This window comes from Nycticebus coucang, chromosome 12 (genome assembly GCF_027406575.1).
Source record: "Nycticebus coucang isolate mNycCou1 chromosome 12, mNycCou1.pri, whole genome shotgun sequence".
In the NCBI taxonomy this organism is placed as follows: domain Eukaryota; kingdom Metazoa; phylum Chordata; class Mammalia; order Primates; family Lorisidae; genus Nycticebus; species Nycticebus coucang.
Genome location: NC_069791.1, coordinates 49,244,810 through 49,256,664, shown reverse-complemented (window position 1 = coordinate 49,256,664; position 11,855 = coordinate 49,244,810). Strand labels below are relative to the sequence as shown.

General features: G+C 34.6%; 1 protein-coding gene and 1 pseudogene across 2 annotated transcripts; one reads left to right on the top strand and one right to left on the bottom strand.

Moving 5' to 3' along the window:
• Window positions 1-1,427: 1,427 nt before the first annotated feature.
• LOC128561778 (heterogeneous nuclear ribonucleoprotein D-like) lies at window positions 1,428-2,418 on the top strand (annotated as a pseudogene). Its single transcript, XR_008373334.1, has one exon. The product of XR_008373334.1 is annotated as a heterogeneous nuclear ribonucleoprotein D-like (transcript).
• Window positions 2,419-5,655: 3,237 nt separating this feature from the next.
• Window positions 5,656-10,062, bottom strand: LOC128561949 (NKG2-A/NKG2-B type II integral membrane protein-like). Its single transcript, XM_053556603.1, has 6 exons — window positions 9,885-10,062; window positions 9,414-9,509; window positions 8,580-8,633; window positions 7,919-8,070; window positions 6,782-6,882; window positions 5,656-5,713 (listed from the first exon to the last, which is right to left on the bottom strand). The coding sequence occupies exons 1-6, from the start codon at window positions 10,060-10,062 to the stop codon at window positions 5,656-5,658; spliced, it is 639 nt and encodes a 212-aa protein (XP_053412578.1).
• Between the last annotated feature and the right edge of the window lie 1,793 nt (window positions 10,063-11,855).

The following is an 11,855-nucleotide window of genomic DNA, read 5'->3' as shown; positions in this document are numbered from 1 at the left end:
GCTGTGAGCCGTGTGACGCCACGGCACTCTACCCGAGGGCGGTACAGTGAGACTCTGTCTCTACCAAAAAAAAATGTATGTACCTAAGAATACTATTTCAACATAGAACTCAAAAGAAGTGAATGAATAAATAATCATCATGTAATAAATAATTCTGACTCACTGTTTATTGCCCAGGTACAATAGTGAGCTTTTAGAAAGTTTTTTTTGTATTTTTTAATTTTTTCTAATTAATATAAGGATGCAATTTTTAGGTTACATTGTTCTCATTTGCAGGGGAAAGTTCCATTTGTAGAAAAGCCTCTCACCCAGGGGGCCTGTTATAAACCCTCACAATGTGCACTTTAGGTGAGAATCTGCCTCATGCCCTTCCTCCATCTGTCAAACATCCTCCCCCTCCGCCTTCTGCTTCCCTCTACCCCCAAACTGGACTATATTAATGTTTTATTATTCTATAAGCATCTAATTATTTATATGTTGATTTCATATTAGTAAGGAGTATATTGGATGTTTATTTTTTCATTCTTGTGATATTTTACTAAGAAGAATGTATTTCAACTCCATCTAGGTAAATATAAAAATGTAAACTCTCCATCTTTTTTATAGGTGAATAATATTTGGTGTTATATGTATACCACAGTTTGTTGATCCATTCACTGGTTGATAGGCACTTAGTTTGTTTCCATGACTTATCAATTATCAATTGAGCCACAATAAACTTTCTAGTGTAAATGTATTTGTGGTAAAATGCTTTTTGTTCTTTCGGTAGATACTAGTAATGGGATTGCAGGGTCAAATGAAAGGTCTACTTTTAGAGGTTTGAGGATTCTCCATACTTCTCCCCAAAAAGGCTGTATTAGTTTTGAATCCCACTATCAGTGTAGATTCTCTCCACATCCATGTATGCATCTGGTGTTTCAGTACTTTGTAATGTGGGCTAATCTTTCTTTGGTTAGGTGATATCTTAGAACGGTTTTGATTTCCATTTCTCTGATGATTAAAGACAATGAGCATTTTTTCATGTGTTTGTTGGCCATTTATCTGTCATCCTCAGAGAAGTTTCTGTTCAAATCTGTCACCCACTTATGCAAAGGGTTGTTTACACATTTCTTATTAATTTGACTTCCCTGTAGATTCTAATTATCAGGCCTTTGTCAGATTTATAACATGCAACAATCTTCCTTTCTGAAGGCTGTTTGCTATGTTTGTGGTACCCTTACTTGTGCAAAAGCTTTTTAGCTTGATCAATTCATATTTTTGATGTTGTTGCAATTGCTAGGAGGGTCTTCTTCATAAAGTTTTTTTCCTGGGCCAAAATCTTCAAGTGTTTTTCCCGTACTCTCTTCTAGAATTTTTAATATTTCATGCCTTAAATTTAAATCTTTTATTCAATGAAAATCAATTTTTGCTCTTCCGCCGCCATTTTAAATCCAGCTCCATACAACGCTCCACCGCCGCTCCTGCGGCCACCCGGACTGCACACCAGCAACCCGCTGCCCACAGCTCCGCCACCAGAGAGGACATGACCGAGTACAGCAACATAGAGGAATTCGCAGAGGGATCCAAGATCAACGCGAGCAAGAATCAGCAGGATGACGGTAAAATGTTTATTGGAGGCTTGAGCTGGGATACAAGCAAGAAAGATCTGACTGAATATTTGTCTCGATTTGGGGAAGTTGTAGACTGCACAATTAAAACAGATCCAGTCACTGGAAGATCAAGAGGATTTGGATTTGTGCTTTTCAAAGATGCTGCTAGTGTTGATAAGGTTTTGGAACTGAAAGAACACAAACTGGATGGCAAATTGATAGACCCCCAAAGAGCCAAAGTTTTAAAAGGGAAAGAGCCCCCTAAAAAGGTTTTTGTGGGAGGATTGAGCCCAGATACTTCTGAAGAACAAATTAAAGAATATTTTGGAGCCTTTGGAGAGATTGACAATATTGAACTTCCCATGGATACAAAAACAAATGAAAGGAGAGGATTTTGTTTTATCACATATACAGATGAAGAGCCAGTAAAGAAATTGTTAGAAAGCAGATATCATCAAATTGGTTCTGGGAAGTGTGAAATCAAAGTTGCACAGCCCAAAGAAGTATATAGGTAGCGACAGCAACAACAGAAAGGAGGAAGAGGTGCTGCGTCCAGTGGACGAGGTGGTAACAGGGGTAGAGGCCGAGGTCAGGGCCAGAACTGGAACCAAGCATTTAATAACTATTATGATCAAGCATATGGAAATTACAATAGTGCCTATGGTGGTGATCAAAACTATAGTGGCTATGGCGGATATGGTTATACTGGGTATAACTATGGGAACTATGGGTATGGACGGGGATATGCAGACAACAGAGCACCTATGGCAAGGCATCTGGAGGGGGTGGCAATCACCAAAACAATTACCAGCCATACTAAAGGAGGACATTAGAGAAAACAGGAGGAAATCCTAACGTAACCCATCTTGCAGGACAACAATGAAGATTGGTCTTCTGTTGATCTAAGATGATTATTTTGTAAAAGACTTTCTAGTGTACAAGACACAAGTGTGTCCAGCTGTATATAGCTGCCAATTAGTTTTCTTTGTTTTTACTTCATCCTTTGCTATTTGTGTTATGACTCAATGTAGATTTGTGTTTATATACATTTTGTTTGTATGACTTCATGTTAAACTTCAAATAAATGCTTCCTTATGTGAAAAAAAAGAAAAGAAAATCAATTTTTGTCAATGTTCAGAGATGCAGGTCTCGTTTCAGTCTTCTACATGTGGATAACAAGTACTCCCAGCACATTTGTCAAATAAGAATTCTTTTCCCCATTGAATATTTTTGTTAGGCTTATCAAAGATTCAATGATGATATATGACTGGGGTTTATCTCCAGATTCTCTATCTTAGTTCATAGATCTATGTCTCTATTTTTGTGCCGGGACCGTGCTGTTTTGATCACTATAGCCTTGTAATGTAACCTAACGTCTGGCAATGTGATGACTCCAGTTTTGTTTTTATTTCTAAGAACTGTATTCAGGGTTTTTTCTGTTTCCATTATGAATTGAAGTACTATTTTTAAAGTTCTTTAAAGTTTGACATTGGTGCTTTGATAGGGATTAAATTGAATCTGTGGATTGCTTTGGGTAGTATGGATATTTTAACAATGTTGATTCTTCCCAGCCATGAGCATGGTATGTTCTTCATTTGTTGATGTCTTCTGCTATTTCCTTTCTCAAAGTTTTACAATTTCCTTTATAGAAATCTTTCATGTCTTTTGTTAGATATATTCCTGGGTATTTCATCTCTTTCGTGATATTGTAAAATGAATAGAGTCTTTGATTTATTCTCAGCTTGACAATGGTTGGCATATACGAAGGCTACTGATTTATGGGTATTGATTTGTATCCTGAGAAACTGCTGTATTCCTTGATCACTTCAAGAGCTTTGTACTTGAGTCCGTGGGGCTTTCCAGGTATAAGATCATGTCATCTGCAAAGAGGGTGAGTTTGACCTTCTCTGCCCCCATTTGGATTCCTTTGATCTCCTTCTCTTGCCTGATTGCAAAGTCTAGGATTTGCAACACTACGTTAAATAGCAGTGGAGTCAGTGGGCATCCTTGTCTGGTTCCAAAGTGAAATTGCTTTGAGTTTTACTCCATTCAATATGATATTGGCTGTGGGTTTCCTATAAATAGCCTCTATCAGTTTAAGGAATGTTTCTTCTCAGCCTATTTTCTTGACTGTTTTTATCATAAAAGGATGCTGGATATTAGCAAAGCCTTTTCTGCATCAATTTAAAGAATCCTATGCTTTTTGTTTTTGATTCTATTTATGTGGTGAATTATATTTATAGATTTGGGTGTGGTGAACCAACCCTGTGTCTCTGGGATAAAACCTACTTGATCATGGGTTTTTATCAATTTGAATGTGTTGTTGTATTGTTTGCTAACATCTTCTTTCATATTTTTACATCAATATTCATTAATGATATTGGTCTAAAGTTTTCTTTTTTGTTGGGTCCTTTCCTGGTTTAGGGATCAGGGTAATATTTGCTTCATAGAATGTGTTGAGGAGGATTCCTTCTTTCTGTATATTTTGGAAAAGTTTATGCATTATAGATATGGTTCTTCTTTAAAGGTTTGATAGAATTCTGGTGTGAAACCATCTGGTCCAGGGGGTTTCTTTTTTGGGATATTTTGTATAATTGATGCTATTCAGTACTTGAGTATTGGTCTACTCAAGATTTCTAAATTGGTTAGATTGTTCTTCCTTTTCTCGTTGCTTGAGATGGCCCATTAGGTTGCTGACTTGTTCTCTTTCTGTTTTCTTTCTTTCTCTCTCTTTCTTTCTTTATTGCTTTATTTCTTTAGCTCTTTCCTTCTTTTTCCAGTTTTGGTCAGGGCCGGGCTTGAACCTTCCACCCAGTATATTGGGCTGGTGTCCTACTCCTCGAGGCACAGGTCCTGCCCTCTCTTTCTGTTTTTTTTGTTTTTTTTTTCATGAAGACATCTAATGCTATAAATTTCCCTTGAAGGACTGCCTTTGAAGTATCCCACAGGTTTTGATAGTCTGTGGCTTCATTATTATTTTGTTCCAGAAATCTAATGATCTCTTTTTTGATGCCATCTATGACCCAGCTATCATTCAGCATAAGGTTATTTAGTTTCCATGATTTTATTTGAGTATGAAGATTTCTGTTGCTGTTGAGTTCAACTTTTATTCCATGATGGTCTGAGGAGATACAGGGGATAATTTATGTTCTTTTAATTTAGTTTAGGTTAGCCTTGTGACCTAAGATGTGATCAATTTTGGAGCATGATCTGTGGGCTGATGAGAAGAATGTATATTCAGTTTTGTTAGGATAAAGTGTTCTATAAATGTCTATTAAGTCCTTTTGTTCTAAGGTTTTATTTATATCCATTATTTATTTATTTAGTTTCTATTTGGAGCATTTGTCCAGTACTGCCAATGAGGTGTCAAAATCTCCAACTATTATAGTGGGGGAAGATATCATATTTTTAAGATCAGTTAGGGTTTATTTTATACATCAAGGAGCATTAAGATAGGGTGCATAGAAGTTAACTGTTGAAATCTCTTCACATTGTGTGTTTCCCTTAACCAGTATGTAGTGTCCATCTTTGTCTTTCATTATTCGTGTTGGTTTAAATCCAATTGTATCTGCATACAAGATTGCACCCAGCTAGATTGTATACTTTCCATCCATGTAAGAATAAAAATAAGCAAACTTTTAGCATATTTGCAGTTTTACAACAAAAATCACCTCTGAAAGTTACAATATTTTCATCACGCCAAAATGAAAAAAAATGTAGCAATTTGTGGTCACATCCTATTCTAATCTCCCCTTAGCCTTTGGCAACCACTATTCCACTTTCTGTATGGGTTTGCCTCTTCTTAATATTTCATATAAAGAATCTGCACATAACATAGAACTTTAAAAAGGTGACATGTCATAAACACAATGCTCTGCAAAAAAAACCCAGACACAAAAAGAAATGATATCCTGTTCTTTGTGATGTGTGTATTATACTACAAATATATTTGTTAATATTTTTATTTATAAACAAATAATTCATTTTGACTTATTCAATAAAAATATCATTTCCATTTTACAAAATATGAAATGAATAGCTGAATTCAAACTCAGGTGTTTTCCTTCTAAAGTTTGTGCTTACAGATGTAAATTTTTGAAGATCCACATACATCTGATTCAAGTCTATAGAAAAAGAAAGCACAATTACGTTCACCACGTTTTGTTTCTTCTATGCTGCAATAAAGAAAAATGCATATTTCTGTCATATTTTATGGGGACAATCCATGAAATGAGAGCATTTCCCATGTAATTTAAGAAAAAAAATTATGAATACAATTAATGAGTTTCAATGCAATGCTAGTAAGACTTTTATGAATACAATTAATGAAGTTTCAATGCAATGCAAAAATACATATTTCTGTCATATTTCATGGGGACAATCCATTAAACAAAAGCATTTTCCATGTAATTTAAGAAAAGAAATTCAAGAATACAGTTAATGAAGTTCTAATGCAATGCTAGTAAGTTTCAATGCAATTGCTATTATGAAAATAACACAATAATCCCCCATATCTATAAGGAATGTGCTTCGAGACCACCAGTAAATATCTAAAACCACCTATTTTACTGAACTCAACTATATACTGTGTTTATTCTATACATAAACACACCTGTGATAATGTTTTATTAGAAATTAGGTACAAAAAGTGATTAAAAACAATAACTAATAGAACAAAACAGTAAGGATAACAACAGGCCAGCATCACTGCCCCTTGCCTTTGGGTGATTACTAAGTAAAAAGGAGGTGCTTGAATGTGAGCACTGCACTATTATTACAACTGGTCTGCTCCCCAAAGGGCTTCTATGTGATTGATACGTGGGTCACCGCTAGAGTGCAGATCTGCTGGTCAAACAGATGGTTCAGGTCCCAGGCAAGACAGAGAGGACCGATGTGAAATTTCATCCTGCTACTCACTCAGAACACTGAGCTCATAAAATGTTTTTTTCTCAGATTTTCATTTCAAAATATTCTGACCAGGGTTGGACTACGTTTACCTCAAACTACAGAAAGTGAATCCATTGACAAGGGGAGTCTACTGTGGTTCAATCTTTAATATTTACATCAACATTTCCCTAAATTTCAACATCTTCTAAATGCCTGTAATTCAACTTAAACTTACTTATATTTGTCTTCTGTTGTTCTCCATTTTATTGTTTTTCAACTAGATAGCACCATTGAAAATAACTTACTTAAGTTGGAGAGTTGAGCCATTTATTGACACCCATGGATGACCACTGCTCTGACGAAAGGTTCCAACCCATGACCAAAGTGACAGGGAATCCAGAAATTTCTACAAGAACATAAATATTCTATATTTAAATAATTATTGAAATTTTACAAACGTCTAAAAGTGCAAGTACCATGTTCTTTCATTAGATCTATAATTGTCAAAACAAAATTAATATTTTAAGCAATATTAAAGTTGAAAACCACTTTATAATTTTGGCTTAAAATGAACTCTTAAACACTTAATACTTAGTAATTTCATTCTTCTTCTTATTTTTAGTTTTGAAAATAATGATCCACGTAATTTAATAGGAACTCATGTTGGCAAAACAAATATAGCATGAATTTAAATAAATTTCCAATACAGACATTTCTCCTGATGCTAATATAAACTCTGTGTTTCTCAGAGTTATCATTTTGAAAGGAATTGAAAGGGCCCCCATTAAGGAAATAAGAGACATAGAAGCCAAAAATACTGGTTTCTGCTCCATCTAGGAAGCCCCTATGTCCCTAAGGGCATGTGGATAATACTCTAGTTAACTAAAGTTAAGAACTAGAGCTCACTGAATTAATAGGGGTGACGTCCACAAATATCACAAAGGATAAAAGGAAACAGCTGTGAAAGTGCATATTGTCACTTATTAAAATTCAAAAACTGGTAAAGTTTGTAATATCAAAATTCAGGACAGTGGTTTGAGAAGGAGGGAGGAGAAGTGATGAGATCATTCACAAGAGCAGGGCTACTGGGGCTAGAAACTCTTATTTTGCTATCTGATGTGTATTTTAGGAGTCCACTCCGTGATAAACTTGCACATTCACAATGTGTTTATACATTGTGCAACTAAATTGCAAAATTTAATTTAGAATAAAAGCATTTATAGAAGCATCGTTTTCCATGAGCAACAACAATTGGTAATACTTAAAAATACATTAGATTATAAGTAGAAACAAACAGTGCCTGGTGAAGTCACATGACAGAATAATGTATAGACCTGTAAATAATTAACCTAAAATATGTACAAGAATCTGATGAATTCTACAAATACAATATTGACTGAAATAAGCTTCTACTAAAATGTTTGAAACTTTTAACATCTTACCCTTTCTTCTTCACTATCTATGTAAAGCAGAGTGGAGTTCTTAGAAGCACAGGCCATCAAACTTTCATTCCAAGTTTTGCGTTCCTTACCAAAGTAGTAACAATTAGTGGAATATGTGAACCACTCTTCTGGACAATGACCGCATTGATATGCTAAGGAAAAATTATGAATTACTATCTCCACAATATGAATTTTTAAGATGATTATTATTTCATACATTTTCAAAGGTATAAAACTGTGTGTACATGTCTTTACATCCTCATAGGCATAAATATTTTAAAGAAAAGCACTCATACATATGCACAGAAAAGTATCAACCTCTCATCTCCTAATCATACTGTCATATAAAGAAACACATCAAACAAAAATTCACCCTCCAAATGTCTGAAAAATCACCGACAAAACTACTTTTCTTGGAAAATCAAAATGATTTAACTGTTTCCAAATGGTAGCAGTAGAAATTTGAGTCAAATAGCAGAAAGAGGGTGCAGTGATTTCAAATGAGTATTTAAACTTATTATTGAAGATAAGAGAATACCCCCCTATTACTTTTATCTCTGGAAATTTATTGTTCAATATTTTGTTACCCTTAAAAAATATCTATGATCATTTTTGCACAGCCAAAGATCAAAACAAAATATAAAATTATTAATATCGGTACCTTTCTGAGTTCCTATGGTCTGCGAAGAATTGCTCTGCGTCTGTGCTATTGTAGCTAGAAAAATTTAAGTAATCCTTATTAAAAATTAGTATCTAAAAATGTCACAATAACTAAGGTCTTTGAAATATGCTGTATCACTTAGAATTATCTGTGGTAAAACTGATTTTAGCTAGAAAAAATAAAGTAAAGAAGATTTGAGGGAAAAATATCTTTTCAGAGCCTACAAAACCATACTTCACCACTTTTGTGTACTGCATATATTGTAATGCAGGAATTATTTGTCGTAACCACTAACAAAAGTTAATTTTTATATGTTGGTAAGCTTGTCACTCTTCCTAAAATATGTCTATGTTATGAATTTTTTTTCTTTTTCATTGAGACAGAGTCGCACCCTGTCACCCTTAGAAGAGTGTTGTGGTGTGATAGCTCATAGCAACCTCCAACTCTTGGGCTCAAGTGATCCTCTTGCCTCAGCCTCCCTAGTAGCTGAAACTTACAGGCATCTGCCAAAACATTTGGCTGGTTTTGTTTGTTTGTTTGTTTGTTTTGTTTATTGGTTAGCAGGCCCAGGTGGATTCCAGCCGACCAGCCACGAAGCAAATGGTTGGCACTCTAACCACTGAGCTCCAGGCACCCCTATGAAATTTTAATATATACATATATTTGAAAGCAAAGACTTTTTACAATTATTCTTTTAGTTATACTTTTGAAAAATTCTGAATACTCATTTCTCATTTAGTCTAAAACATGCTTTAAAATGAGAATTCTATCGCTTGATCTTATGAAGTGTTTACAGGTACTTTCAACAATTCTTGCAAAACAAAACATACTTACAGGGAATGACAAGTCTGGTTACCACAGTGAACAGCAAGACAAGAGAGAGAATTCCCAGGATCCCAGCAATGAGCTTCTCTGGAGGGAATGGTAAACCTGCGGGGAGAGAAACGGAAACACTGAGAAAGGAGAGATGGAGGCAGTTTGTTAGAATACGTACAAGAGACCCCAGAGACCCCAGATACACAGGGAATCACCAAACCCACACCTACCACAGGAATCTTTCTCTCAGAATATAGCACTGCATTCTCAGTAAATGTAGTGCTCCATGAGTTGTTGGGAAAAGACTACAGATTTCAACAACATGAGTAAAATTTGTCTGCTCATTTCATATTAAAATTGTATATGTCAACTCAGAACTCTGATCTTTAGGAATAAAACTATATAAGCATTCCCCGGTCTTTCCCACACCCCTGCACCACAACTGCCCATCCTGGAACAGTTGCATTGAGGAGCTATTGAGTTCTTCACCTTTGCAGTGGGAAACTTTGCCATCCTCTTGAAAATCCTGAGCTTCATTTTGAAGGTGCAATTCCACATAGGTCATTTCTTGTTCACATTCTGAAAAGGAGATTTTAGACTTTCTTTGCTGCTTCTTTGGGTTTTGGGGAAGATTCATTTCAGAGTAGATCACTCTTTGGTTATCCATCTTTGCAGCTGTGGGATGTCAGGGCCTGTGCTCTATGATACCTGGTCTTAAGAAAGTAGTAAATGGTTTTTATAATGACAAGAATCCTGGTGCAGTCAGAAAGCATGAGGTGGAGAGTGGGTATTGGTTCTCATTTTGCATTGAAGAATCTAAAGTTCTCACTCTTAATTTCTTTAAAGCTTACCAAGTTGTCTTAAGATAAAATATTTTTATAAGATTTTCTACACTTTTCAAAACATTGTTCCTGGAATAATGAAAGGTAAAGTAGCAAGTAATAAGGAAATCCATAAAAGTATATATGTTTTTAAAAGTCTGATTAAAAGATACATTTTTACATTAATATAATACATGTATCAAAAACTATAATATTGTATTAGAAAATATATGTACTGATTGAAAATCAAATTTTGAAAGGCTGTAATGGGTTAAAGACTGAGTGATCTTAAAATGGAGAATAGGAAAGTTGGCATGTGTTTTAGCCTGTGCACTAATCACTTTTATTTTGTGCTTTATACTAATTTATTAAAGTGGACTTAGTATTATTCAGTGGACTTTCATTTGCATAACGAGAAATCATTAACTTAAATAGCATTAGAAAGACTACAAAATATCTTTGAGTCTTATTTACAGAAGATTTGGCAGTTAATTTTATTGTTAAAATATAATGACAATTAAGGTTATGGGGGGGGAAGCAGAAAGAGGGATGGAGGGAGGAGGGTGGGGCCTTAGTGTTTGTCACACTTTATGGGGGCAAGACATGATTGCAAGAGGGACTTTACCTAACAATTGCAATCATTGTAACTGGCTTATTGTACCCTCAATGAATCCCCAACAATAAAAAAAATATATATATATATAAAACCATAAATTATAAATAGAAAATGTATATAAGCTATGGAAGAACACTTTTATTTCAGACTTCCAGAAAGTTATTATGTTAGTCAGTGTCAACAAAGCACACATTAGTAGTGTGAGTATTTTCATGTAATGGAATGTCACTGGGCTCTGGAAGTCCCTGAGATCTAGAATTAATTCTGGCTTTGCAATTCACATGGTGTAACCTTTAAAAAGTTACTTAGTATCTAATAACCTGGCCTCATAATCTAAAATAGGAATAAGAGCATACAAAATATAATGTATGTAAAACATCTACCACTCTAGCCGGCACCTAGAGTTCTCTGTAAAAATTAGCTATGTAGTTATTTTATTCACAATTGCTATTTTATTGTTTCTGATTCATGGCAGTAAATGCATGGAAAATAAATCATTACACAAATTGTTTATATCAGTCTGGTACATTTTCCTGCAATATTTGATTAATCTTTTAACGTCTTTCAATTGTATATTAACTAAGTTCAGCATTTTATGTAATTTACCTTATCTTTATTTTAATTAAAAATAAAATATTCTTTGTTTTAATACAAGTCACTGAAGAATTATGTGCAGCTTTCATCGTAGAAGTATTTCCTTTTAGTAATCTTTTATAGTGGGCAAGCTAAGTATGAATTATGTTATTATTCAGTGTCAATGTAATGATGGCTAATCCACCGTTAATTGTTCGCTGTGATGATATTTAGGGGTTTCCCTTAAATTATGTTTGCTAACTAACCCACATAAATGTCTTGATGTCTCCACAGGCAGCAATCTGCAAACTTGGGAACTCCTCCAACATATTTCATATATTAGATTTTTAACCCGAACTTTTCAAATAAAGAAATTGGTTTCTACTCTGATTCTGCTGCATATTAATTTCCTCAGATGCATCATACCTAGTACTTAGAATATTCTGCAAA

Coding starts and splice junctions, on each gene's coding strand:
- LOC128561949 (XM_053556603.1), bottom strand. CDS start 10,062: ATGGATAACCAAAGAGTGATCTACTCTGAAATGAATCTTCCCCAAAAC. Junction 8,071..8,579: donor GACCATAGGAACTCAGAAAG/GTACCGATATTA, acceptor ATTTTTCCTTAG/CATATCAATGCGGTCATTGT. Junction 5,714..6,781: donor GGCTCAACTCTCCAACTTAA/GTAAGTTATTTT, acceptor CTTTTTCTATAG/ACTTGAATCAGATGTATGTG.